This window comes from Arvicola amphibius, chromosome 12 (assembly GCF_903992535.2).
Source record: "Arvicola amphibius chromosome 12, mArvAmp1.2, whole genome shotgun sequence".
NCBI lineage: Eukaryota > Metazoa > Chordata > Mammalia > Rodentia > Cricetidae > Arvicola > Arvicola amphibius.
Window position 1 is genome coordinate 35121864 of NC_052058.2, and position 27370 is coordinate 35149233.

At 40.9% G+C, this 27370-nt stretch overlaps 1 protein-coding gene across 1 annotated transcript in view; it reads left to right on the forward strand.

The window, feature by feature from the left end:
• The window catches only part of Grid1 (glutamate ionotropic receptor delta type subunit 1), a 729852-nt gene that overhangs the window by 490468 nt on the left and 212014 nt on the right, over positions 1–27370 (forward strand). Inside the window, exons 7-8 of the mRNA XM_038349621.1 lie at positions 5722–5883; positions 7008–7127. Of these exons, the coding sequence (XP_038205549.1) occupies positions 5722–5883; positions 7008–7127 (282 nt within the window). The remainder of the gene's footprint in view (positions 1–5721; positions 5884–7007; positions 7128–27370) is intronic.

Below are 27370 nucleotides of genomic sequence, written 5' to 3' on the forward strand. Positions count from 1 at the left end.
TCTTATACAAGCTTGCAAACTCGGTCTCTCCGTGTGTCTAATGTGTTGGAATAATCGAAGAGCCCCGAGCTCAGAGAAAGCTGGGTTTTTATAATAGGAAAGGTGGAGGTGAGAGATTTCTAAGATTGGCTGACTTATGTCTAGGGATGTCCTGGTGACTGTGTGCTGGCAGGTGATCCCATCTACAATGGTTGGAACATCAGGCATTTCCTTTGGATTATCTGTTCTTGGGTGGTGCTCAGGTAATCCCAGTTTGTGGTTCTTCCTACAACCAGGTATTGCTTCAGGGTAAACAACTGAGACTCAGGCCTCCATTAAACCTATCTATGGCTGAGTCCTACACCGGCAGGTGATAGTGGTTGGAAGTTAGGAACTTCCTTTGGGTGGTCTGTTTCTATTAAGCTTAACTTGGCTGGCTGAGTCCTACACAGATCACATTGTACTTTGTTGTTATCAAGACAGATCTATGAGCATTAAATTGTTGGATGTCACCCAGCAAGTGAGTATGAGAAAAGATTTAATTCTGTGAACATTTATTGAGTGTCAGCCACTCTCATTCATGCAGTGCTGTAGACACGAGCAGTGAGGGTCAGGCGGTGACCAGATCTGGCCCAGGTTAACATGCATCCAAACCTGTTGATGATTCTGTCAGCCTTCGAACTGTCCATTCAGCAGCCTGAGAGCTGTAATGCACAATCACAACTGGAAGACGAGCGTGGCATATATCCATTGAGTGGCTAAATGAACATAGTTCATCCCCAGAAGCTTCCTGCCCATTTAGAATAGAGCACCAGGTTCCCCAAAGACCTTGGGCTTTTGTCTGAGTCCGTCTTTCCCCCATTCCAAGTGCACCCTTATTACTACTCTGACTTGGTTCTAGATTTTTTTTTGTTTGGCCACCATGTCTCTGTCATGTCTGAGGCTGTGATCTGTGTGACCTCTGTGAATCTCAAATTTACCCTCATCTGGAATGATTTACTGGTTCCTGTCACTTTGTGCTACAGTGACTGTCCCTAGACCAGTCATTTCCCTGAACCCACTCAAGCATGGCTTTGAGGATGCTATGCTTGTTTTCCCTTGGCTGAGGAAATCTCTGTTTTGCGGACTCTAGCACTAGCCTGAGCTGCTGTTGGCCCTTCATTTCCTATGGGTGAGTATATGTGTAACTGGAAGTCTCTCTGCTTCCAAGCTCTCCTAGGCATGAGTGGCACTGGTAACCTGCCTTGAGGGAAACCTCCTCTTCACTTCCCAGCATCTGAAGAGCGCTCTGAGCATAGTCTACATTTCTACCATCTTCTCTGGCTCCTTATGCACAAAAACTGCTTCTCTGTGAGGGCAGGGCCTTCCAGCTCTCTGTATCCCTAACATGAACCCTCTACTGAATTCTGATAAAGTAGATCACAGAAGTGTGTGTGTCAAGGTTGGAAAATAGATGGTAGATACACAGACCAATATTGGAATGTCAGTTTCTGCCCAGGGCTGGGCAGAGTCCTGAGACCTCTGCACAGGAGAAGGTATACAAGTAAAGTAGGTACGGCTAGCAGTAAGGGATGTGATCAATAGGTTATTTTAGTAGGTTCTTAATGAGAAACAAATGAAGGAAGTTCCCTCCCAAAGTTGGAAGCAGAACATCTTTTTCTCCTAATGCTTTATATTTGAAGAATATAGATGAAGCATTAGTATGTGCATTCTTAATAAAAAAGACCCATCCATTCATCTGATAGCCAATATATCCTCCCACTCCCAACCTCCGTCCTATATCATATGCCCACCATCCATTCATCCATCCATCCACCCATCCATCTATCCATCCATCCATCCATCCATCCACCCATCCATCTATCCATCCACCCATCCATCCATCCATCCATCCATCCATCCATCCATCCATCCATCCATTTCAACTGTCTTATCTATTCATCCATCTACTCATTCATTTATTATTTTTCATCATCCTCCCACCTAGTATTTTATCTACCAACTCATTCATCTTCCCACCCATCCACCCACTCATCCATCTATTTTTCCACCCACTCCTATCTGTCTGTCTGTCTAGCATCTTTCCATCTATGTGTGAGTATATCCACAGGGCATTTACCAATCAAACACTGAATACCCACCAAACGTGTGTCCTTATTTGTGACATGTTCCAGAGATAAGTACTCAAAGAGCTTGGAGTTTAGTCAGGTCAACATGTCCGTGAACTGTCAACATAGAGAAGGCTGTGGAAGGGGGAGGTCTATCAATACCTGGAAAAGAACATTTCTCTAAACTGCTCTTTTAAACTAGACTCTGTTCACTCTCCCAAGCAGGAATAATAGTGGGAGAACTAAAGGCCTTTTTTTGCCTTTCTGATTCCTGTTCTGCCTTTCCTCTTCATTGCAGGCCTCTTGGCATTCCCACATTTGTTGAGTGCCTTGATCTATTGTGATTAGAAGCGTTGGGGGACAGGAGGGTCTACTGAGTGTCAGCCGGGCCCAAGCTGAAGCAGCACTGTAGACTTCTCTCTGATGTGGGAGTGAGTCCACAGATGTGGTCCATGAATGTCTGAAGAGATCTTCATACCATCAAGGACTCTCATCTTCTAGTTAAAGCCTTTTAGAAGAAGAAGAGAAACAAAAACAAAATAACATGATAAAACCCCGAACTCCATTCCAATTCATAGGTGACTCATATTCCCTTGTAAGAGCATCTCCTTTACAAGTTTGTATTCTAGAGGTGGAGAAGAAACATCAACACAACCCTGCAGAGGTAGGTGCTCCTGGGGGCTGTTTTGCTGGTAGAGTTAGGAAGCTGGTCTTGTTCATTGAGAAAACCTTCCTCTAAGCTTGAAATGCTGGCGACATAGTCTTGTTATCACTTTCGCCATGGGACAAGAACAAGTTCCCAGTGGTGAGAGTGCTTGATGTCAAATTTGTGTGCTTCAGCCATCTGAAGAGTGACAGCCATGACCTTGGCATGTAGCTTCGGGCTGGGACCTCTGCTATGGTAGCAGGAACAATCGTATGAGTACATTCTGATCATTTTTCTAGTATCCATCCAGTTTTCACGCTTATGTCATGAAATCCATCGTAATCACAGCAAGGACACAGCGCAGTGGCAGACAGACCCAAACTTTCATTATTGGCTGGCACAGAGGAGGTGATCAGCTCAGTTTAGATGTGTTATAGAGGATGAGCTAGCTAGTTTGAGCTTGTACAGGCCTAATACAGCAGACATTTTTGATGTTCTACATCTCTTTCCTTTGGTCTACTTCTGACTTCAGCTTCAGTTGTGAGGGATGAATCCTGTCCAAGTTTTTATATAGGAATCTGATTCTGTGACTTCATGTTAGGATTAATGACAGATAATAATACATGAGGTCCTGGGGTAGTTAGGGAAGGGTGTATGATGAGGTAGAAGTAGCAGGGGCTCTTCTTGTATTACAAGGAGCCTGTTTGTTCTCAGGAGTCCTGTGAGGTCAACATTGCATCCTATTTCTCTCCATTTATATTCAGTGATGTTCTTCTGAAATATTTTTAACAGGCTTCTTATTACTTAGGGATGCAAAGATTGGTCTCTTTGACCCAGTTTGTCTGATTGATTATGCAAGATATCAATGAAGGACCCCAAACCTGTCCAAGAGTATATGTTCCCCCCATACCACACACATGCAGACACAGTACATCTCTTTACTTTTTCTCTTCTCCTTTGTGCTTTGATGTCTTCTTGGAGAATGAAGTATTATGAGGAGAATTCCTTGAGAACAAGGCTTCTCTCTTCCATATGGATGGGCTCCTTCAGCTTTCCTTAGACTATGGCACCCAGTCTTCCAGCTCATCCAAAGCCAGGGGGTGAGCCAAACCCTTCCAATCCTTGGATTGATGAAGAGGTTGGCTCTGTCATATCGATGCTGCTCTTTACAGCAGTATTCCAGTTTCTCATTTGCCATGTCCATGGAAACCTGCCTGAGATGAGGAGGGAATGAAGAAAGGGCAGGCACACGTACAGAAAAGCTGGGGTCAGGGGCTCTGATGGAGTGGTACCACCTACAACAACAACCTAGAACCCCAGTGCATTTATTATGTACAGCATTTATGATGTTAGCTAGTCAGAGGACAAGGTCTCTGCAAGCAAGGGACTCTCAGACTGTAAACACTGGGAGGAAGAAGCTATAGTTGTTAGTTTTTTTTTTTTTTTTTTTTGTTTTTCGAGACAGGGTTTCTCTGCAGCTGTAGAGCCTGTCCTGGAGCTAGCTCTTGTAGACCAGGCTGGTCTCGAACTCACAGAGATCCACCTGCCTCTGCCTCCCGAGTGCTGGGATTAAAGGCGTGCACCACCACCGCCTGGCTTATAGTTGTTAGTTTTGAACACACTGGTCAATAGTTTGTGAACACTTGTACTTGCACACACACTGCCACATTTGCTCTTGAACCAGAGGAAAGCTTGGTCAATTCTAAGCCTGGCCTGTTTGGGGAGGGCTTTGGCAACTTCCCACAAGCCTGATGCATTTGTCCTTGACATGGCTATGCGTGTTCTGACAATACAGATTTATTTCAGGCTTTATCTGTTTTTTTGTTATTATTGTTGTTTTCTTTACATCCATTCAGGGCTTCCTCAGCTCCTCACACTCATAACTCTCACAAGCTCTGTGCTGGAGCTGTTTCCTGTATGGGTCAGTTTCAATGACATTGGCCAATCTAATTGACAAATCCTGGATGCATCCAGGATGGCACGGCCCACCAGGCATAGGAATCTCTGCCACTTCCTCACTTCTGTACCATCATCCAGGCCCCTAGTCACTCTGGATCTATCAGTGGCTGGGGTGGTCTTGCCTATTTCCAGGCTCAATCACCGGCTTTCTGTGCATAGCTTCATCAGTACCATCTATCTCTCCAGCTCTTCCCTACTGCTTCTCCTTAGCTTATACCAGATGGCTCTGCATGGCTGCATCGTGGCCTCCTCTAAATCCTTTCCGATCATATTGTTAGCACTGTCAGAATGGATGGAGAAGTCAGCCAACCATGGCCGTTGGGCTGAATCTAGCACACTGTCTATTAGGAGCATTTGCTTATGAGTCACCTCTTGATTCTTTCAGGTTTTAACAGCAGTGTTGAGCAGTGGTCAGATGAGACTGCAGGACCTTCAAAGCCTGGTTTTTACTATCTAGTCCTTAACAGAAAAGTTTGGTGGCCTTTAAGACCTCTGTGGAGACTTTGATCCTTTATACTTGTATGCTTTTACACATATTAGGCCATCACTTAGCACATTCGTCTTTATCTTATACTGCTTTGTGTCCTGTTATCTCAACAGGTGATATACCTGCTTGCAAACCTCAATCATCATGCTGATCACACTGTTTTTCCTTGTTGCTGTGTGGATGTGCTCCTACTTCTATTCCTGAGAGAGATTATGTATTCTCTTAGCCTAATGTAACCATTTCTTAGGTTGTGCTGCTAAAATAAAAAAAAGGGAGGGAGGGAGGGAGGGAGGAAGGGAAGAAGGAAAGAAAGAAGGAAGGAAGGAAGGAAGGAAGGAAGAGAAAGAAAGAAAGAAAGAAAGAAAGAAAGAAAGAAAGAAAGAAAGAAAGAAAATACCATGGAGCCAGAGGTTCCATGCACACAAAGCTCACAGAACTGGAGAAGATACTCTTGCTTTCCACACCACCCCAGGCTTTTGCTCCTCACCTCATTCTTTGGAAATGCATCGGAAGAAAGAGATTCACTCTCTTTTTCTTTACAGATCTCCAATCTCTACCTGTATGACAGTGTTCTGATGCTGGCCAACGCCTTCCACAGGAAGTTGGAGGACCGGAAATGGCACAGTATGGCAAGTCTTAACTGCATAAGGAAGTCTACCAAGCCATGGAATGGAGGGAGATCCATGTTAGACACGATTAAAAAGGTATGTGTCGGGGGCACTGCTTTGTAAACTTGTACAAGGCTAGAGACAAGTCCCTTGATGTGTCCTGACTCAGTTGGTATGAAGTTCTTCTGTAGTGTGTCTGTGTATGTGTGTGTGTGAGAGAGAGATTGCCTGAGTCCTCTTCATCGGCTTCTCTTTTTGTCACTCTTCCTTTGCCTTTTTGAAAGCTGATAAACTGTGGTCCAGGGACATGTTCTTCAAATGTTTCTATGTTTTCAAGAGATCTGGCTTCAGAAGGTAAATGACTTGCCCAAAGTCACAAGTAAGTGAAGTCATAGCTGCCCGTCTGCCCAACACCCTTTCTTTCTGCCACTTTTCAGAAAAAGCTCATCTTGGTGGTATGGTCATATGTTGCTTATTCAGGACCTGAGCATGCAGATGTATGTGTGAATGTGCATCCATCCGTGCCCATGTGTGTCTATGCATTCTGCACATGTAGTATGTCTTATGTGATAGAGAGTGGCAGTGTATCAGAGAAGAGGTTCAAAGTGAATTGGGGTAACCCACAGGAGAACTGTTAGAGTAACGGGCTTTTAGGGGCTCCAGATGGGTTTTTAGGGGAATCTACAATGCCAAGAGCCTTATCCAATAGATTGTACATGGCTTTAGTTGCAATGGACATGTCCCAGTGGTGCTTTAAGTTTACTGCAGCTCAGAGAGAGCAAGGCCTCTCCTGGACCAGTGCACTTTATGGTGTTCTCCATGCTCCTCGAAGCCGTAGGCAAGAAGATTGGGTAAGGTCCACACCCTACACTGAAAAGCAAAAGGGAGATCGTCACAACTTGCTCAGTCTCACACTGTCTAATGCTCCTCTAGACCCCACTGAACTGTAGAGAGACAAATACAATCACATTTAAATTTCAAGAGTAGCACAGTGCTGCCACGTAGCAATAGCTGTAAACACACTGCTGTAGTAATGGCAGGTAAAAGCCTTTGGGATTTCTTCTGTAAGATTAAGACATTTATCTTGCTTTGATGTCCTAGGACTGTTAATGGCTCTGTCCTTGCTATAGCCACTTATATCTGTTCCCTTCTTGGTCACTCCATTTTCTACCACACCAAACTTTTCCCACCTCCATTTGGCTTTTCCTCCTCTTCTGCAGGGACACATCACTGGCCTCACAGGAGTTATGGAGTTTCGGGAAGACAGCTCGAATCCCTATGTCCAGTTTGAAATCCTTGGCACAACCTATAGTGAGACCTTTGGCAAAGACATGCGCAAGGTAAGCCCCGAGGTCGTCACATCCTGGTCGTCTTGCCTCCATGTCTCTGAGGACAGCAACAGCTCTAGTTGGTTCCTCCTGTTCTCAGCAAGGGATGCCTGCCAGAGGAAGCCCTTCCCTGTTTCTCTTCTTGGTGCTGCCATTAATGCTGATGTTCCTGAGAAATTTCCAGGAGGAGGCAGAGAAGATTCAGGCAGGAAATGCTAATATCCCAGACCTGAGTCCAGCAGGGTTTCCTGGGAACTATTTCAGAGTCCATTGACTAGTGGGGAGCTGTCTAGATGCTAAGGGGGACCACAGGTTTCCTCAGACTTGAGAAGTCAGCCTAGCTTCTGAGACAAATGTGAATTGTGGCTGAGGATGGGGCCAGAAGGTATAGCCAGGGTGTCTGCCAGACTCAGGGTTGAAACAAAACCACCTAGCGTTCGATGAAGAGGGAAATGAAAGCCAAGAGAGTAGGATGGCTCAAGGTATGGCTTGGCTTTTTAGTTTGGTGCATTACTGACAGTCCAGAAGCATATTTCCAGTGGTACTGATGGACATCTAACATGTCATTATAACAGTGGAGGGCTTGGCAGAGTATTCAATAGACATCCCTCAGATAGGATCTGGATGAGCCTGGCTGGGGCTTATAGTGGGTATGAAGGAAGGGTGGAACCTGATACCCAGTGCCTGGTCTACTCAGCTGCCTTGTAAGCTTTTCCAGAAAAGTTTTGTGCAGGAGGACCGTGTGCTTGTTGGGGCCAGAGAAGCCAGTGTTCATGTGTAGGAACTCAGTCCTCTTGGGAAAGAATGAAAGCATTCATTGATTGGTCTACCCGTGGAACAGGCTTTTGTAATCACACCTAACCTTTGCCATACACTTTGTGTGTGTGGGGGGAGGGATGTCTCCACCAGTGATAGTGCTTCAGAAATAAAGGCTATCCTTGTCAGAAATGAAGCCTTAGCAGGTGATGCATAAACTCTTATCAGAGAGACTTGTAGACAAATTAGGGACAATGCAGAGATAGACAGTTTAGATGATAATGATGCACCACTACCTGGGTAGAGGACTTGAATCTCCTTTCTAAAGGATCGGGGAAGAGGGGTGAACTGTGGAATAGTGAAGAAATGAGATCTGCAGCACACGAAATGGGCAGTGACAGCACCATGGGAGAGCTGATTCTCCGGGGAAAGGCTACTGTGTCCTGGAGTCCCAGCATAATGAGCAGAATAGGGCCTCTCAGCCATCCTGTATTGGAAGATGGAGTTATAATTTGGTCATATCAATCTAGGGGTGGTGAAAACATATACATTGATGACATCTTAGAACCTAACAGTTTATGGTGTTACCAAGAAGGTTAATGACTGTGCTGCCCCACCCAATAGAATTGAAGTGTGGTTGCCAGTGTCATGGAGGCTGAGGCTCGCTTATGATATCTCTGAGGAACTGCCCAAACCTGCGACACTTGGTTGAGGGCGGGAGGTGAATAGTTGGTGCTGGTCTGGGCAAGACTATAAGAAAAATTGCTTCTGGTTGACATTTTCATCTGTTCAGAGGACAGAAGGAGAGGGGACCTCATTCAGCCACTCTGCTGTGATTGAGGAGTATGGTAGTCTCCCGAAACCGCTATTGACATCAGCACAGGACATGGGTACATGCCATCCTTGAGTGCTACGAGTATGTGCCATCCTTCTAAGTTAGGAACTCTAGAGTCTTGTCTGCTAGTTCCTTCAGTATCTCTCACCCCATTCTTTTAGCTCGGCTCCAATCGCAAGGCTCCCAGAGTCTGTGAAGTGTTGACAGTGGGTCTTCTGCTTCCTCTTAGACTGCTTATACTCAAGTCCCATGAGCCCCCTGCTTGTACCCTACCAGCCTCTCCAAGTCCTTGAATGAGGGGGAGCGTGGTGTGCTTCACTCCCCATTTCAGGTGTCTGGGCCTTCCGTGTTGCTAAGGCAACATCCTGTAGCCAGTGGGAGCTGGAATCTCCTGGTTATAAGGAGCTTCGGAGCAGGAGGGCTAGATGTAATTGAGTTGGGAGGGAAGCTGATTTTCAAGTGGGATTTATTTTAAAATGTATTCTTTTGTCATTTTAAAGCCTGCCCTTAATAACTGCATATCCCAGTTGTTATCTCTCTGCCTAGCAGCTCATCATCGGGAATGAGAAGCTATGTGGGAGGCAAGGAATAGGATTTACTATAGCAAGCATTTGCTGATATGCCCCAGAGTGTATACAAGAGTGATGGGATGGGCTTCAGGATGAAGCAAGGAGAGCATATTGGGAGTAGGTGTCCGGGGCATACTGCAGCCTTGGAAGGAAGAGTAGGGCTTCAGTGTCCTGGTAGAAAATAATGGGAAGCCAGAGTGCCTTAGGAATATGATAAAGAATATTGATAGAGGGTCAAAATAACTGGGTGTAGATGGAGCTGCGGGGCTGGGTCCCACCACCTGGCTAGCTTTACCCAAAATAATTACACTGAAACTGTATTCTTTTAAACACTGCCTGGCCCATTAGTTTCAGCCTCTTATTGCCTAATTCTCATATCTTGCTTTAACCCATATTTAGTAATCTGTGTAGCACCACGAGGGGTGGCTTACCAGGAAGATTCTTAACCTGTGTTCATCTTGGAGAGGAGAGCTATGGCGACTGCCTGAAGCGTCTGCCTTCTCTCTCCCAGAATTCTGTTCTGTCTACTCCACCTACCTAATTTTCTGTCCTATTAAAGGGGCCAAGGCAGTTTCTTTATTAACCAATGAAAGTAACACATAGACACTCCTCCATTAGCTGGGAGTGGGTGTAAGACTTGAGGGTAGTTTCGGGATGTTCTGAGCCATCAGTGACAATGTAAAGACTTGTCTTTTGAGGAACTCCATAGATGATACTTTTCTGTGGCCCCTTACTACACATGATCACCAGGAGAGCCAGCTAGAAAGATGGCTGGCCGCTGCTTGCTGGGTGCAGTATGTGCATTCCTGCCAAGATGATGCAGACCACATATATTTGAATTGAAATGCAACAAAGGCTAATAAAAACCAAGAGCTTTCTGAAGATTGAAACTGTGAGGAATCATCTAAGTGAGGGAACATAGAGATATTTTTCTTAGACTAAATACCTTAGAGAGACCTCCCTGGGAGGGTGAGTCACCCAGCCGCTTTAGATTAAGTGGCATAGGGAGGCAGGATTACTCAGCCTCTGTATAGGAAGAAGTGGGTGATGGCTTTTCCCTGCAGGCTACTGGACAGATACTGATTAAATTATCTAAACCAGGAAGAGTGTTCTTGTTGAGGGATCACTGAATGGCCAAATCAAAAGTATATGAGGTAGTTCACAGCCAGCCTGCTGTGAATTACAGACAGGTGTTAATCTTCTGTTACTGGGATTGGCCTGTGTCTGCCAAGGGGGCAGTGTTTGCAAGGAGGTTTGTTTGGCTGGTTTCCACTGTCTATTCAATTGGTGACTTGCTTTTTCAGGCCTCAGAACTATTAAAAGTCCACACATTTTCTCTTGCTGTGATACTCTTTGGCAAACAAGCAGAAATATCCAAAGGACAATAAGCTAGTCTGTATAAATGTCCTTAGGTTATGACATGAGCAGGGACAAATACATTAGAGGCCAGTATGGCAAAATTTCCCAGGATGGGAATATATGGAAATTGCTTGGCAGAGAACAGGAAAGAGTGTAACAGAAACCATTGAATATGTACTGAATACAAGGGTACATTCTAAGCATGGGTCCTTATTGTTGCCAAAGCCTTTGGGTCTTCCTGGTCCCGCCTCTCCTGAGTTTCAATGGCCCCTTTTCCTTGCATGGGTCTTCCTCAGACAAAATTTCTGATAATAATCCTCATCCTCAGGATTCTTTGCCTGTGAGGCACCGTTAGAGTAATTGTCCTACCTGGCTCTTATTGGGGAGAGTGTTCCCTTTGGTTGGTCCCTCAGCCTTAGCCACGGGAGGTCATGCTTCTTTGAGTGCAGAACAAACAGACGCAGCTCCCAGCTCCCTGCTGCGTAGTTTTATGGGCTACAGCATTTTATTACACAGAGTGCCAAAAGCAAGGTAGCCCAGCCCTTCCAGGTATATCTGGGATTGCTCAATTCAGTGTGCCAGGCTTGTGCCTAGCTCTTCTTACATGCCCAGGAACGGATTTCCACGATTTAAAAAAGACCCAGGTGTGAATTGAGGCTTAAAAACATCACTTCTAAATGCGATTTTCTACTGGGGGCTGTATTGGTAAACATGGATATTAGATCCTGCCCTTTGCCCCAAGCATGGTGTTCCTGGATTGTGACACCAGCCGAAGCTCGGAGGACCATCTCCCATTACCCAATCACTGAGAATGCCTGCTATTCTCTACCCTGCTGGCACTGGTGTGGGGCCTTGTTTCCTTCTATTAACACAGGATCCCATGTGCAGCAGGACTCTGGGAAATGAGCCCACTGCCTACAGGTGCTTGGAACTTCATTTCCCTGGGTGGCATCCACTTGATTCATTGGCTCAGTAGAGAGTAGTAAATTTGTTTGCGAGAAGGGTAGGGAAGAAGGAGGAGCATCTACGCAGCCTGTGGGGTTTGCTTTCAGACCTATACACTAGGATTGAAGAGACCCTGGGGTCGCTTTAGAGAACTTGAGGAGAGAATTGAGTGAGAACCAGGAGAGGCAGAGAAAGTGTTTAGCTCAGTGGCATTTAAACTTTTCCTCTGGCCTTGCAGGTCTGGTCAAGCAAGCTCTTACTGGGATCTGATATATTAGACAACGGTAGAGGATACATATTATGTTTGCAGTAGGCAAGGAACTTGGGTAGGGAGATCTGTACTTGGTTTTGCAGCAACTCCTCTCTGTCCTTCATAGCTCTATGGTTTGATGTACAACTTTTTCTTTTTGAAAATTGAGGTTCACAGACTAGAAAATCTTAACAATATCTGTGACCATGCAAGTGCCTGGAAGGCAGAAGGACAAGAGGGGAGGAAGAGGAGGGATGAGGAGGGAGGAAGGAAGAAGGAGAAAGGGAGGGAATGTCTTGGACACGGGGCATTACAGTTTTGTGATTCTGTCCCTCCTTCTAGTTCTTCCATTCCAGTGTCCCTTCTCCCTTAAGCCAGCGCATTAGGGCATTGCCATCCCTTCCTGCTGGCCTGGGCTCACTAGCTTCAATTCCATCACTTCAGCTTGGCTCAGCCTTCCCATTCCAACAACTCCCCAGGGAGAGGGGAAGTCTCCATCCTCCTGTACTGTTTCATGCTGCTGCTTTTATCTTGTCATCTCTGGTTCTTTATGACAGCTGGAGGTAGACAGGAATCTAACAGTTCCACCGTGATGTGATGTCCCTGGGAGGACCTTGTGGCTACTGATAATTCACAGAGTAATAATTGCTGATGGTACAGCAATTGCCACGCCATAGGATCCCAGTTCTCCTGGGCTTCAAAGTGTCTCATTAGCATTTGCTCCCTCTCTGCCACACAGTGTTACAATTTATCCCTTATTTTCAGAGTTCAGAAGTTCCAAGTTGTAAGGGCAAGTTGAAATGGCACCTAAGAGCCGGGGCCAGCTCTGAAGACAAAGCAGACCTGCCTTGATCTGGTGATGCCAGGGTCTGGAAATGAGCACAGCAGAAGGGAGGCAGCTGTGTGCTGAGCTGGGGCTCCAGGGTCTAGCCTGGGCATCCTGAAGTGTCTCTTGTAGTTGCTTCCTAGAGACTTCAGGTCGTGCACAGTGAGAAAAGAAGAGGAGAAGGAGAAGGGAGGAGGAGGAGGAGGAGGAGGAGGAGGAGGAGGAGGAGGAGGAGGAAGAGGAGGAGGAGGAGGAGGAAGGAAGAGGAGAAGAACAACAGCAGCAGCAAACTTTATTCTGTCAGACTAACATTCATGCAGCCTGTTTCCAAGAAAAATGCCAACCAATCTGAACCAGTGTGGGAGACTTCCTTCTGACAGAGCAGTGGACCGAAACAAACGCCACTGCTTCATCCCAATAGAGGCCCAAGGAAGAGATGCAATTAAGTATTTCATTTTAAGTAACATTTCATCAGCGGGTGATCATTTAAGGTAGAATGCTTTGAAAATACAGATAAATGAAATGAAGGATATTAAAGTCAATTATATTCTCTAAACTAAGGAACAAAGAGCTTTGGATTTTTGGTGTCATTTGTATGTGGGTTTTCTCCTCTCCCTCTCTGTAGGGATATGGGGAGTGATAGGTATAGTTTACAAAATTGTTGTTTATTACATACATATTTTAATGCGCTGCCTTTACCATTTAGTGGCATATTGGGAATATTTTCTTATTTCTTAAAATGTTCTTTACAACTATGATTTTTAAAAATGCAAATGTATCACTAAACTTTTGGTAGGCTATTATACATTTAATCTTCCCATAGGACATCTGTTAATGCATTATGACCAGGTTGTTAAAGAATGATATCATAACAAACATAAAATACATGGGATTTTTCATTATATGTATATTTTTTCTTTATTATATGTTTTAAGAAGGGAGTTTACTAAACCAAGGATAATGATTATTTTAATATGCTTCATACATATTTTCAAATTGATTATGGGAAAGCTTAGTAATTTTCACATTCATTCATATAGAAATCTGTTTAATTCTATGCTAAAAATTCAGTGATGCATTAATTTTATATCAATATAAGGATAATGCTACTAAATTTGCATTTTATGGTTAAAATATAATTATTGATCATATATTTTCACATTTTAAAAGTTATCTCTAAAATCCTTTGTGCCTTTATATTGGGTAAGGAAATGTTCTTGTTAACTCATAAAAATCACTTCTCTTTAGAAGGGAATTGGTGGTTATTTGTGTCAGATATTTGTCTCAATAAATTGCTTTCTTCGGGATTAAAGGATATCTGTACATGACAGACACAATTTTATGTGGTCAAATAGATTTCTTCACTCTGGTAGTTTTCCATGTTTATAATTTTATCTGATTTGCACAGATGATTCCATTTACCCAAATTTTCTTCTACTGAGTTTTATAGTCTGATTTTCTTTTTAAGAATATATTAGGAACAAGTTTGGAGTTAACTGTGATGGTATGGCTCAGCATCCATAGTGTTTCACTAAATATATATAAATATGTAAATATATATAAATATGTAAATATATATATATATATATTTACATATTCACAACCCTATATACAGAAAATACTAGAATGGTCATCTTAGTCTGTGCTATTCTAAGTTTGTATCTCCTCAATAGTTGATAATTTATTTTTTGTAGTCATTTTCTCTTCTTCTAGATTAAATTTATTTCATTTATGTACATTAGTGGATGTGCATGTCTGTAGGTAAGGAAATGGCCCTCTCCAGACCTCCCCACACATTAGAAAAGGCATGGAGCTAAGGAAGCTTCAGGCTTGCTCACTTCAGTACCCAGTTAACAGCTCCAGTCTTACTATTTTTCTATTTGGCCAACTCTCTGAACATTGTCTTTAGTCTCCTTAGAGTTTTGGCCTGGCTGTGCCAGTTCCAAGGACAGCAGCCCGTGGAAGAAGGCTGCTGCCTGCCGTTGGTCACCTTGGTGAGTGTGACATGACATGCTTTCCCATGCTGCCCTGGTGTGTGCTTCTCCACCGTGGAAATCTGGGTGTGACTGTGTCTTCCATCATTGCACAGGCTCTGTGCTCTTCTTCTCCAGGGTTTTTTGTTCTGCTTGCATTTAGCTTGATGAGGACCAAGAGAACTTGTTCTTTTTGAGATCTTTTTGAGATCTCTGGACAGAACACAGAAGAGTTGGGGCAGGCGGGGATTTAACCGTGGACTTCTCTGATGTAGCTGTGGGTTGGGAGTCCTCACTATGCTATTTGCAACCATTTTGCCCTGGTTTCCACATTTCATTACATTGTTTTTCCTGTCTGCCTCACTGAAAATCTTGGCAAAAAAGGCTCTACACAGTATTTGCAAACAATTAAAAATTGCATGTTGGGACAGCTCCCTCTCATCCTGCTATTATACACTGCAGTCGGCCTGTAATTCTCCATGAGACCTCACAAAGGTTCTTATATTTCATCCCCATTCGGCATAAGACTAGGTTTGCTTAGTCACTTCTGCCGTGTTCCAATGAACTGATTTATGCTATCTCTCCCGCTGACCAGTTCCTGGTATTTGTTTTACTCTTATTTTTAAAGCTATCATCGGAAATGCTCAATAATTTCCTTTTAGATTGGCATGCTTTAGAATGTTTTGTCTCGAGTAGAGCTGTGCCTGAATCCTAGTTGTTTTTCTAGTGGAAGCAGAAGTATAAATACACTGAAATGTGTGTACCTCTCAAGTGCACCCTTGTGGACTTTAAGAACGCAAGCATGACATTGTCACCAACACTCAGGACCAGACCCCGGATGTCTGCAGCACCCATGGAATATACTTTGTGTCCCTTTCTAGTTACCACACCCACCATTGGTCTCCTTTTTACTTTCTACTATACTTAGTTTTACAGTCAGCATACCATCAGATTCTCTCTGCTCTTGGAACTGACCTCCTTTGTGAAGTGTGTTTTTGAGAGCCATAATCATCACCATAAGCAGTGTTGGATCATTCTTTCTGATTGTTCTTAAAGGGAAAGTTTCATTATTGCTCAGGTATAATGAGACCAACAAAATGATAAAACAAAATAAAAATGACACAATATGAAGACGTTTCTCATCGATCCCAAGAGGAGAAAGGGACACATAATACTGGAGGGTCACATGGTATGTGACAGATGGGTGTTTCTGAGGACGGGGGAACATGGGAAGTTTCCGGTACTGTTTCAAGGTGTATTTGGCTGATCTTGGTTCTTTGTTTTGCATTAACAGTTATAAATAGCATGTTCCTTTATCACAACAAATCTGGATTCATGACTAAGATGTGTGATGGAGAGTTTTATATCAACTTGACAAACTAAGGTCATTTGTGAGAATGGAACCTCAATTAATAAAATGCCTCCATAAGACTGAGCTGCAGACAAGCCTGAAGGATGTTCTCTTAATTAGTGATTGATGGGGGAGGGTTCAGCAATCATGGGTAATGCCACCCTTGGGCTGGCTGGTGGTCTTGGGTTCCATAAGAAAGCAGGCTGAACAAGTCATGGGGAACACACCAAGCATGGTCTCTGCATCAGTTCCTGACTCCAGGTTCCTGCCCTGTTTCAGTTCCTGTCCTGACTTCCTTCAGTGATGAACACAGATATGGAAGTGTAAGCCAAATAAACCCGTTCCTCCCCCATTCGCTTTTTGGTGGTGGTATTTCATCACAGCAATAGAAACCCCCACCAAGACAGGTTGCACTGACTCTCCATCACTGTAGGAGGCACTGACAGCCTCTCAGTACAGAGCAATTGATAAATTAATGACTCTAGCGTACCCTGCAGTCTGCTTACAGCCTCTTTAATTTCTCTCTGGAAGCTGCAGATTTCATGGCAAAGACTTAGATACCTTTTGTTTGATTTATTCCTAGATCTTGATGCTTGCTAGGTACATTATATGTAGCAAATATTCACAATCATTTTTTACTAATTTATTGTATGTGAATAGAAATTTATTTGGTTTCATGTATTAAATTTGTTTCTAGTATGTAGAAGGAGCAGCAGGCCTCTTCCCACTGCCCAGCTCCCGGCCGCTGGCTAGTTTTACCCAAAATGATTACATGGAAACTGTATTCATTTAAACACTGCCTGGCCCATTAGTTTCAGCCTCTTATTGGATAATTCTCACATCTTGCTTTAACCCATTTCTAATAATCTGTGTAGCACCACGAGGTGATGGCTTACTGGGAAAGATCTTAACCTGCGTTCATCTCAGAGAGGAGAGCTATGGCGACTGCCTCACTGCCTTCTACCCTGCATCCTGTTCTGTTTACTCTGCCTACCTAATTTTCTGTCCTATCAAAGGGCCAAGGCAGTTTCTTTATTAACCAATGAAAGTAGCACATAGACAGATGACCCTCCTCCATCACTAGTAGACTATATTTGTTGATTTACACTAAAGAATTGCACATATATCCTTTGGATAAAAACTCAACATTATACCGATTACATAAATTTGCTTGCATTCACTATTTCAGATAAAGTACATTCCCTTAGATTCCAATTTTCTCATAGTTTTAAAAATTAAGATAGTTACATTTTGCCAAAGACAAAAGACAATTTTAGTCTATCAAGGTGATTATATAATTATAAACTTTTAATTCTTACTTTTTCCCGATAGCATGATAAATTATGTTGACTAATTGTTTTTGATGCTGCTCCTTTATCTTTTGTGCATCAGGCATGCCACCCTACTTTGAGGATTTAAAACAGGCTTTAGTATTTACTGAGACTGTTATTCCCTAATTTCTCTTCCATTTCATAATATTACTTGAACTTTTGTTTTGAGGTTAGCATAGATTCTCCTGCAGCTGTAATGAGTGATAGTTCACAACTGTTGTTTTTCCATAACAGAAGAAGAACATGGGCAGGAATGCACCCCATGGATATGGTTCAGACCTCCACTCTCCTGCTTTCATTTGTGTTTGTGTGCACTCATACATAATTTTATTCTGTGCAGTTGATGTGTTTGCTACCGCAATCCAGTCAGAATATTTCTCAAGAAATATTACCATTATGATTCCTCCCATTGCTTATTTATTATTGCACATCTTTCTTCATGTGCCTCTGCTCTGTGTACTTCTAACAATGGACAGCCAGGCCTGTACTTAGATCCTCCATCTCTAAATGTTTGTAATTTGAAAAGTTACATAAACTGAAGCATGCAGTATTGTGATTAAAATTCTGTAACCAGCTTTTGTGATTCAGCATAATGTCCTAGAGATTCATCCCATTGCTTCCTTCATCAATGGTTCCATCGTTCTGCTGTTTAGTGCTTTTCAGAGAGGTAATGGCCCAATGATTGTTTAACCTTTAACCTTTCAACTGCAGAGGACTGTCTAAATTCTTTGTAATGTTTGACTCTTCAGAATGAAGCTGTTATGAAGCTAATGTGCAGGCTGCCTAGGATAAATGCCTAGGATGCTGCTATTGCTGTGTCCCGTGGAAACTGTGTGTTCAGTGCTAAGAGGACAGCTGTCCTGCATGACTGCCCATCCATACTCCAGTGATGCGCTGTGACACAGATAACTTCTCCCCAGCCCCAGCGGCCTTTAGTGTTACCACTATCCATTTTTTTCTTTTTAGCTTATAATGATGAAGAGATATCTTACTGTGGTCTTGATTTAATTTTTCTTTCCTAATGACCAGAATATTCAGCCATTTGTGTGTGCTTAAATCTTTATCTAATTATTTGCCTGTTTTTCTAAGTGGATGCCTTACTTTGTACTATTGAGTTTTGACAGTTCTTTATATATTCCAGATATTAGTCTTTTATTGGCTGTATGGTTTATAAATATTTTACCTGTTTTTGCATTTTCAGTTAGGGATTTTTGTATGAAACTAAAATTTGGATTTTGATAAAATTTAACTAGAGCTCATATTTTTAGTGTCATCCTAAGAATTTTTGTTTGTTTTGGATTATTGGATGTTCTTTTCTGGTTTTTTTTTTTTTTTTGAGACAAAGTTTCTCTGTGTAGCCCTGGCTGTCCTGGAACTTTCTCTGAAGAACAACCTGGCCTTGAGCTCAGGAAAAACTGTTGGCCTCTGCCTCCTGAGTTCTGGGATTAAAGGCATGTGCCACCACTGCCCATTTGTCCTGAGTGTCCTAAAATTCTCTATGTAGACCAGACTGGTCTCAGATTCAGACATCCTGCCTGCGTCTGTCTCCTGAGTGCTGAGATTAAAGGTGCATGCTACCATATTTGGCACCCTAAGAATTATTTGCCTATCCTTATAATCCGAAGATGCTTCTCTCTTATGCTTTTCTTAATATATTAACATTATATGTATACAGTTATCTCTATCATCTATCTATCATCCATCTATCTATCTATCTATCTATTATCTATCTATCTATCTATCTATCTATCTATCATCTATCTATCTATCTATCTATCTATCTATCTATCTATCTATCGTCTATCTATCATCTATCATCTATCTATCTATCATCTATCTATCATTTCTATCAATCTATCATCTAAACTTTGATTTGGGGCACAGCTTAAGACAGCACTCGGGAGGCAGAGGCAGGCGGATCTCTGTGAGTTCGAGACCAGCCTGGTCTACAAGAGCTAGTTCCAGGACAGGCTCCAAAGCCACAGAGAAACCCTGTCTCGAAAAACCAAAAAAAAAAAAAAAAAAAAAAAAAAAAAAAAAAAAAAAAAAGATAGAGTGGGTTTGGTAGACAGAGGTTTCTATTTTCTGTAGTTCTTAAAGGAGAGGAATAGGGTGAAGTTAACTATGACTTTCCTCAAATGTACCTAGAGGTAAAAACTGACTTTTCTCAAATACCGCTATCTACTGAAAATGCCTTACCTGGGCTGTAGCCCATCAGTTATGAAAGAGTTATATACACCGTGCTAACACTGTTACCCACTTTGAGCTGCATTGTTAGTTGTGAAATTTTGGTTGAGGTTTGTTTTTTTTTCTGTTAGCAGTGTCTTCATCTTCATTTGTTTAAAAGGCTACTCCATCTTCCACTGAATTGCGGTTGGATTTTCCCATAAATCATTAGGTATGTTTGTGTGTGTTTACTTTTGGGTCTTGCAGTCTGTCTCACTGTCAATGTGCTAGAGTGTCTGCCACTATCACTGTGTCTCAATTGCTGTAGCTTTTGTTCATTATTGGGTCATATTTGCCATGTTGTATATGTCATAGACTAGACTAGGATTTCTATTCAAAGTCCATAAGATATAATCAGTCTTAAATTTCCTTAGTTGTACTGTATCTCTTTTCGACACTCAGTACTAAATTCATTAAATATGTTTAAAGCATTCATTTGTCTCCCATCTTACGGAGAACACTGTGTATGATTTCTTTAAATTATATACATGTTTGATAGGCATCTTCACTGAAGCCATTAGAGTCTGGAATTTTCTGTTTTAGGAGATTTAAAATTAAAATATTATTCTTGTGTCCAGTTTTATGATGGTTGAATTTTGGTTGAAAATACACACACACACACACACACACACACACACACACACCCCGAATAATTTCTTCCAAATTATTAAATTTATAACTTTTCGTATCATTAAGTAGGTATAGCATATGTAGCAATGTCTTTGTGTTCTTTCTGTGATTATATCTTTTCTATTTTTTAATAACTTAGTCAGAAGGTTTACCAGTTTGGGGGGTGCTTTTTGAGTTACCTCCCACCTTTAATTTGCTTGTTTATTTATTTGTTTGTTTATTCAATGTATGTATGTGTGTGATAAGCATTCTTGTGGAGGTTAGTGAACAATTTGTGGTAGTCAGCCCTCTCTCCACTCTGTGGGCTCTGGGGACTGAACCCCAGTAGGCATTTCCACCTGCTGAGCCATCTCACCTCTTTATGACGTTTTGAAGATATATCCTTCTGTCTTATTTTTTATTTTGTTGTTTCTCCATTTTAAGTTTTAATACTCACTTCTTTTTCAGTTATTACTTTTTATTTTTTTGACCCTTTTGGTTTTCCTTTGTTTTCCCTTTTCCTGAATTCTTGAGGTAGAGTCTTCAATTATTTGGGATTGATGGCATTTTGTAATGAAAGCTGTCAGTGCTATGTATTTCCCTATACTGGAACAATTTTAAACTTTCATTTTAGTATGCTTTTTATTTCATTTGCATTCAATTCTATGTTTTCTATAGATTTCCTTCGAGACTTCCTGTCTGGTGCATGGATTACTTAGGAGTGTAATGTTAATTTTCACATGCCTAAGGAATTTCCATCTCTTCTTTGTAGTATTGAGTTCTTTTCAGATTCTATTACAATGTAAGAGCCTAACCTGTGTGCTATCAATGCCTCAAAATTTGTTGAGTTACTTTAATGACCCAGGACATGGCCTATTTGATGAATATTCAATAAGCACTTGAGGAAGCATATGTTCACCTGATACTTGTGGTGGGTGTTCTGCCTCTGTGTTTAGACAGCATTGACTGGCTGAACTGTTGAGAATGCAATTACCCCGTTGACTTCTTTCTATCCAGTGTTATGATGGGGTTCTTGGCTCCCTACCCCCACTTAATGAACTTATTACTTTTCCCTTGGCTCTAACAGTTTCTGCTTCATGTATTTTTAGGATCTGTTATTTGAGTATATATATATAGTCTTATCAGATCATTAGGTCTCCCTTGTGGATTTATCCTTTTAAGCTTGTGTACTATCCGTGTTTCTTTCTGGTAATTTTCTTTATCTGCTACCACCATAGATACTTCTCCTTTATTTATTTATTTTTTGAGATGGCGTATCTCTGTAGCTTTGGAGCCTGTCCTGGAACTAACTCTTATAGACCAAAATGACCTTGAACTCTCAGAGATCCACCTGCCTCTGCCTCCCAAGTAATGGGATTAAAGGCATGTGCCACCACTGCCCAGCTTATATTTCTCCTTTAAAAATTAATTTCATATGATATATCGTCATATTATGTGACTTTAAGACATCCTTGTCATTGTCTTTAAAGTGGGTTTCTTATGAACAGCAATAGTTGAATAATTTATTAAATACACTCTGATAATATATGTAATTTATTGCTGTATTCATGTCATTAAAAATGAAAATAATTCATCCAGTGAGGTAGCTCAGTGGATAAAAGTCTGTCCCAACAAATCCTGATGACCTGAGTTCAATCCCTGGTACCCACAGGGTGAAACTCTTGTGAACTGTCCTCTGATCGCTACAGACTGTTTGGCATGTGTGCCCCTTCCCCAATATATACACACGCGTGCACACACATACACATAGATGGACATACACTTTTAAATGCAATAAAGTACCTAATAATACTTGTAATAGGAAAACCAAATGTACTCATATCTGGAGAAAACCGCTTCTCCCTCTTTCAGCAGCCATTAATTACCATTAGGGGTGAGACCTAGTGAAATTTCCTTCACCTGACTTAGCTGGTCTATTGCTCTTGTCATTATGCAGATCTTGTTTAGGTGCCTGTATTGTTGAGATTTCATGGATGTAGCTTCCTTGTCTCTAAAGAAACTCCTTCACAGCAGGCATCTTCATCTTCTGGTTCTCACAATCTTTCCACAACTCTCCCATGATTTCCCCTGAGTCACAATATAAGGGTCACTTTGAAGATGTATCAACTGTTGTTGGGCAGCCTTTGGTCAGTTATTCTCAGCATTCAAAAACATTTAAAATTTTTATATCATTTCCTCCTTCTCTGTCCTCTTTTCAATGCCTCCCTGTTCTCTCCTTCCAATGCATGCTCACTCTTTCCCTCTCAAATTGGTAGCCTCTATTTTTGATTATTATTGTTGCATATATTTATGCATTAATACATAGCTGCAATCTGCTGAGTCCACTTATTGTTGCACGTATGTATATAATTTTAAGGCAGACCAGTTGGTGATGCAGAAACCATTAGTGGCTTTATCTTTGAAAAAGACTAATTCTGCTTCCTCAGAATAAATTCCTTAGTAATTTATTGCCTGCAGTTCTTTGTCTAGGGCTGGGGCAATTTCCCTCTTACACATGAACACATCTTCTGGTGATGTTGTTTTTCAAGACTTGCTTAGGGAGTCATATCTTTGAGATACCATGTATGTGGCTTTCCTAGGAGACACACTGTCACAGCATATTTTTTGGTCCTTTGACTTTTCAGTCTTTTCTGCCCCTGATTCCACGATGTCCCCTGAGCCTTAGCTACAGGAGTTGTGTTCTAGATCTGTCTGGGATGTGTGGGCACTGCACGATCCTGTGGGATAAAAAGGCACTAAAGGTTCTCCGGTTCTGTTCACTCTGTTGGTTGTTTATTTTGTATACAGAGCTTTGTAATGAAACTGCCTTTGCCGAGCTTGCTATCATTTCCCCAGATATTGGAGTTCTATTAATGAAGTCATTATCTCTTCTTATAGCTTGAAGTGTTTTCTTTATAGTTTCTTGTAGATCAGTGTTTCTAAACCTTCCTAATGCTGCAGCCCTTTAATGCAATTCCTCATGTTATGGTAACCCCCGCAACCATAGAATTATTTCATTGCTATTTTATAACTGTAATTTTCTGTTGTGATGAATCATAATGTAAACATCTGATATGTGGAATATCTAATAATGTGATCCTCAAAGGGTTCCAACCCACAGGTGCCACTTACTCTTTAAGATCTGATTTACCCTGTTTTTGTTGTTGAATATTTTCTTGCTGTTTTCTGGTGATTCATATTTTAAAATTAGTTCTTTTTTCACATCTTTTATCTTATTCATACAGACTTTCACAGACTTTTTAATTATTCACAGAATTGTGAATAACTCAGATTAAAATATACATTTTGATTCATTATAATTAGGTGCCATTTCCACCCACATGACTAATGTTGTCAACATTAACCTCTTTAAAACTCTACCTCTTTAGACTTATGGGTAAATTGTACACTTGCTTTAAATGCTATAAGATATTGTTATTATGTTTAGTTACTATTATTCAGTTACTATTTAACTATTCTGCCCTAGATACTGACTTTCCAATTATTCTGACTCCTTCCTCCACCGCATGCAGACATGAGCTATAGAAATTACACCTGAAAATACAGTTTTCTTTTGCCTTTTGCCCCATTTTCCTCTGGTCCCACCATCTACTGAAGAACCCCCTTCAGGTTTGCTTCCAGTGCAGATGTCTTCAGTGCAACAGGTTCTCTCTGTTGTGGTCTTCCTTGTATCTGTATTCCACACTCACAGGCGAAGGCTCTTTTCACTAGGTTCAGAATTCTTAGTTGATGCTTTCCTTCCCACATTTTAAAGGTATAATTGTCTTTTCTGTTATCCTACTATTTCTGATGATTTTAATTGAAAGTTACTAATTCGGGTGCTATTAAGTTTTCAGTAACGGTGCCATATCTAGGTGTAGCTTTCCTTTCATTTCTTGGGTATAATGGAATTAATCGATTCTTTATGTTTAAATTAATTATTACTTTTGCACAATTTAAGCCTGAATGCGTTAATTTTAGTGCAGTCTTTCTCCTCTCTCAGAAAATCTAGTTGTATCTGCAACTTGTGTTATTTTTCTCTTTTTCTTTGTTTTAAGTCAACACATGCCATTTATCTTCTATTTCCTTTAACTCATGCATATAAATTATAATTATGTTCTAGTCATCTCTTAAATCATTCACATTTTTCTGTAATTTTCTTAAACAGGATGCCACATAATTTATAACCTTATTTGTAGACTATTTCACCATTTTCCTTGGTGTATTACAATGACATTTAGCAATGTACAGAGTCATAACTGAAACAAAAATTTCACACATACAAATGCACACACATGTATAAGTACACATCTATGTCAATATATACTTGTAGCATGATAATATTTCATTACAATCAGTATTTCAAATCTTAGCATCACCCGAAAATCTCCCTGCCCATCTATCCCACACATTCATTCTCCGTCAACCACCGTTTTATTTTTTACTATGACAAGTTCATTTGATTTCATTTTAGAATTTCATAGAATCTTGTCTTCTCTTTTGTCCTTTTATTCAGATTGAGCATTTTGCGATTCTATGCTATTTCCTTTTGTTATAAAATATTGCCTTCTGTTCCTTACAGGGGGCAAAGCACGATTTATTTATATGGTTTTTCTGTTAATGGATATTTGTGTTGTGTTTAGATTTTTTTACTACACCAATAAAGCTGCTACACATATTTGTGTAAAAAGACTTTGTGTGGACATAGATTTTACTTATTTTGGTAAATATCAAAAAGGGAGAATGCTGGGTCATATGGCAGGTTGATGTTAAATTGTAAAAAAAATTCCAATCTATTTTCCATTCCAACTATTCTATTTTCAGTTTCCCCGAGCAGTTTAATAGAATTTGAGTTTTTATGCATCCTTGCCTACACTTGGCATAGACAAGCTTAAATTTTCTAATCATTTAATTCCTATATAGAGTTATGTCACTGTGGTTTTTTTTAGTGTGTTTAAAAATAATTTCATATTTCTCAGAAGAGTTGCAAAGACAGCACAGAACATTACTGTGTACAGTTGCCCCAACTTCCTCTAATGCATTTGGCATGACAAAGCATGTCAAAACCAAGAAATTAACTTTGAAACAATGCTACTGACTGTGGACTTTAGCCTGATTTTGTCTATATGCATAGTAATGTTCCTTTTCTGTTTCTGGATCTTTTCTACGAAGCTGCATAGTCTTTAGTTATTCTGATTTCCTGGTGTCTGCCATCTAAGACCTTTGACAGCTTTTCCTTGTTTTGTGTCTGTGATCCCTATAAAGAGGAGTGATCCGGTGTTTGCAGAAAAGCTGAAACAATATTTCAGGCCTCTCCACTTTGAGTCTGTCAGAGATTTTTTTGTTTGCTTGGATGGGAACTGTGTGTTTATGGGAAGAACTCCAGGGAGATGAGGTTCTCTTCTTCTCGGTGTATTCTGCCCATCTCCAGAGTCTAGCCTATGTCCTGTCTATCAGATGTCCTATCCAATGACATTTGATACCCATGTGTCACTGGTGATGCTACCTTGATCACTTGTCTAAGGTGATGTCTAAGGCTTCTCCAATGTAAAAATAACTGTTTTTGTTTACATGTGTTAATCATTAGAATCAAATCTGTGTCTGAACCATGTCTGAAGGGAGTTAATATTCATCCTTAGTATTTGTAGTATGCAAAAAGTAGCTACATGGTGCAATCATTGCACTAATTAGTAACAGTCTAGGGGACTACGAGGATATTCTTTCAAACCCTACAAATATTCTGTTTGCCCTTAAAAGTTTGCCTACTGATTTTATCGTTTGTCTGTGTTCTGTCTGAAGCATTCAGGACTGCTGTGTTTCAAGGGTCCTTTATATTTCTTTGATTACTTTCTCATTACTTAATGTTTTTGTATAAAGAGGAGTTTTTTTTTCCTTTTTCCATGTGCTTTTCTAACCTCCTGCCCCTTTGAAGACGTCTTTATTTTCTTATGCTTACAGTACTGAGAGTATGTCTTGGGTTTTCCTTGCCTCTGACATAGACGTAGAAATTTCTCACAGAACTCAGGTTTATTTTATTGAGGACTTGTATTTGAAGACTAAGACCTCAGTGATGGGTATGTCTACAGTTACTGACATATCAGTGCTTTCAAGATCTTTCAATGGACAGAGGAAAGAATTACATGTGTGTATGTTATTCCAGGTAGATTCAGAGGTGTGCATTTCTGTATCCCTCTTATCTGTCATTTATCTATCTGTCTAACTCTCTCTAGTAGCTACTATCTAATTGTCTGCTTGTTGATCTTTATCTGTCTTCATCCTCTGTGTGTACTTTTGTGAATGTTCACAAACAGATGCAAATACACACACATATGCATGCGTACGTAATTGTGATTTCCAAGTCAGTTGTGAAGGCCTCATTATAGCCTTCTCTCCTTGCTTATTTGTTATTTCATTTTCTAACAGCTGACTATATGGTTCCTCTTGCCTGCAAATTATTACTTAGGGAGCCCTTGAATATATGTAGCACCAGATTCCAAATAGGCTTGTGAGAGACAAATTGACCAACTATAGAACAATGTTTAACTACGGTCCTTTTGGTATTTAGCCTCACAGAATCCAAGCAAAACACCATTTCCCAGAGCTCCTTAGTCAACTCCCTTTTCCCTGACTGTCTTCAGTGAGGTTGTGCCTTACATTTATAATGGGATTACATTTGTGTTCTCACAGTTCGTTTTCCATCCTGGGATCTGCTGACATTCTGCCTCTAATTTTTGTCAAATTATAAAGTAAAGCTTATGGCCCGTGGTCTACAGTTCTATATGTGTGATGAATGCACAATGTTGCATATCAACCAACAGGAAAATGTCAGCACTCTAAAAATGGCCAAAGGCTTTCCTTCCACACTTGCCCTCTATCCGCTCAACCCTCTGGCAGTTCAGTGTCTTGTCCCTACAGTTTTGATGTTTCCAGAACTTCATATGAATGTGTTACGCAGTTTGTGGGCCTCTAGAATTTGTCTTCCTTTATTTAGAAAAATCTACTTAATATTCACCAATGTTGTTTTGTAATTTAATGTCTGTTTCTTTTATTGTGTAATGGTATTTCATTCTGTGGGTGTACCAGTTCATTTATTTATTCAGCTGTTGAAGGACATTTTGATTATTTCTAGATTTTGGAATTTCCAAATAAAAGTGTTATTAACATTTGTGTAAATACTTTTACGTGAAAATAAATTTCAGTTCTCTGGAATAAACCCTTTGCTGTG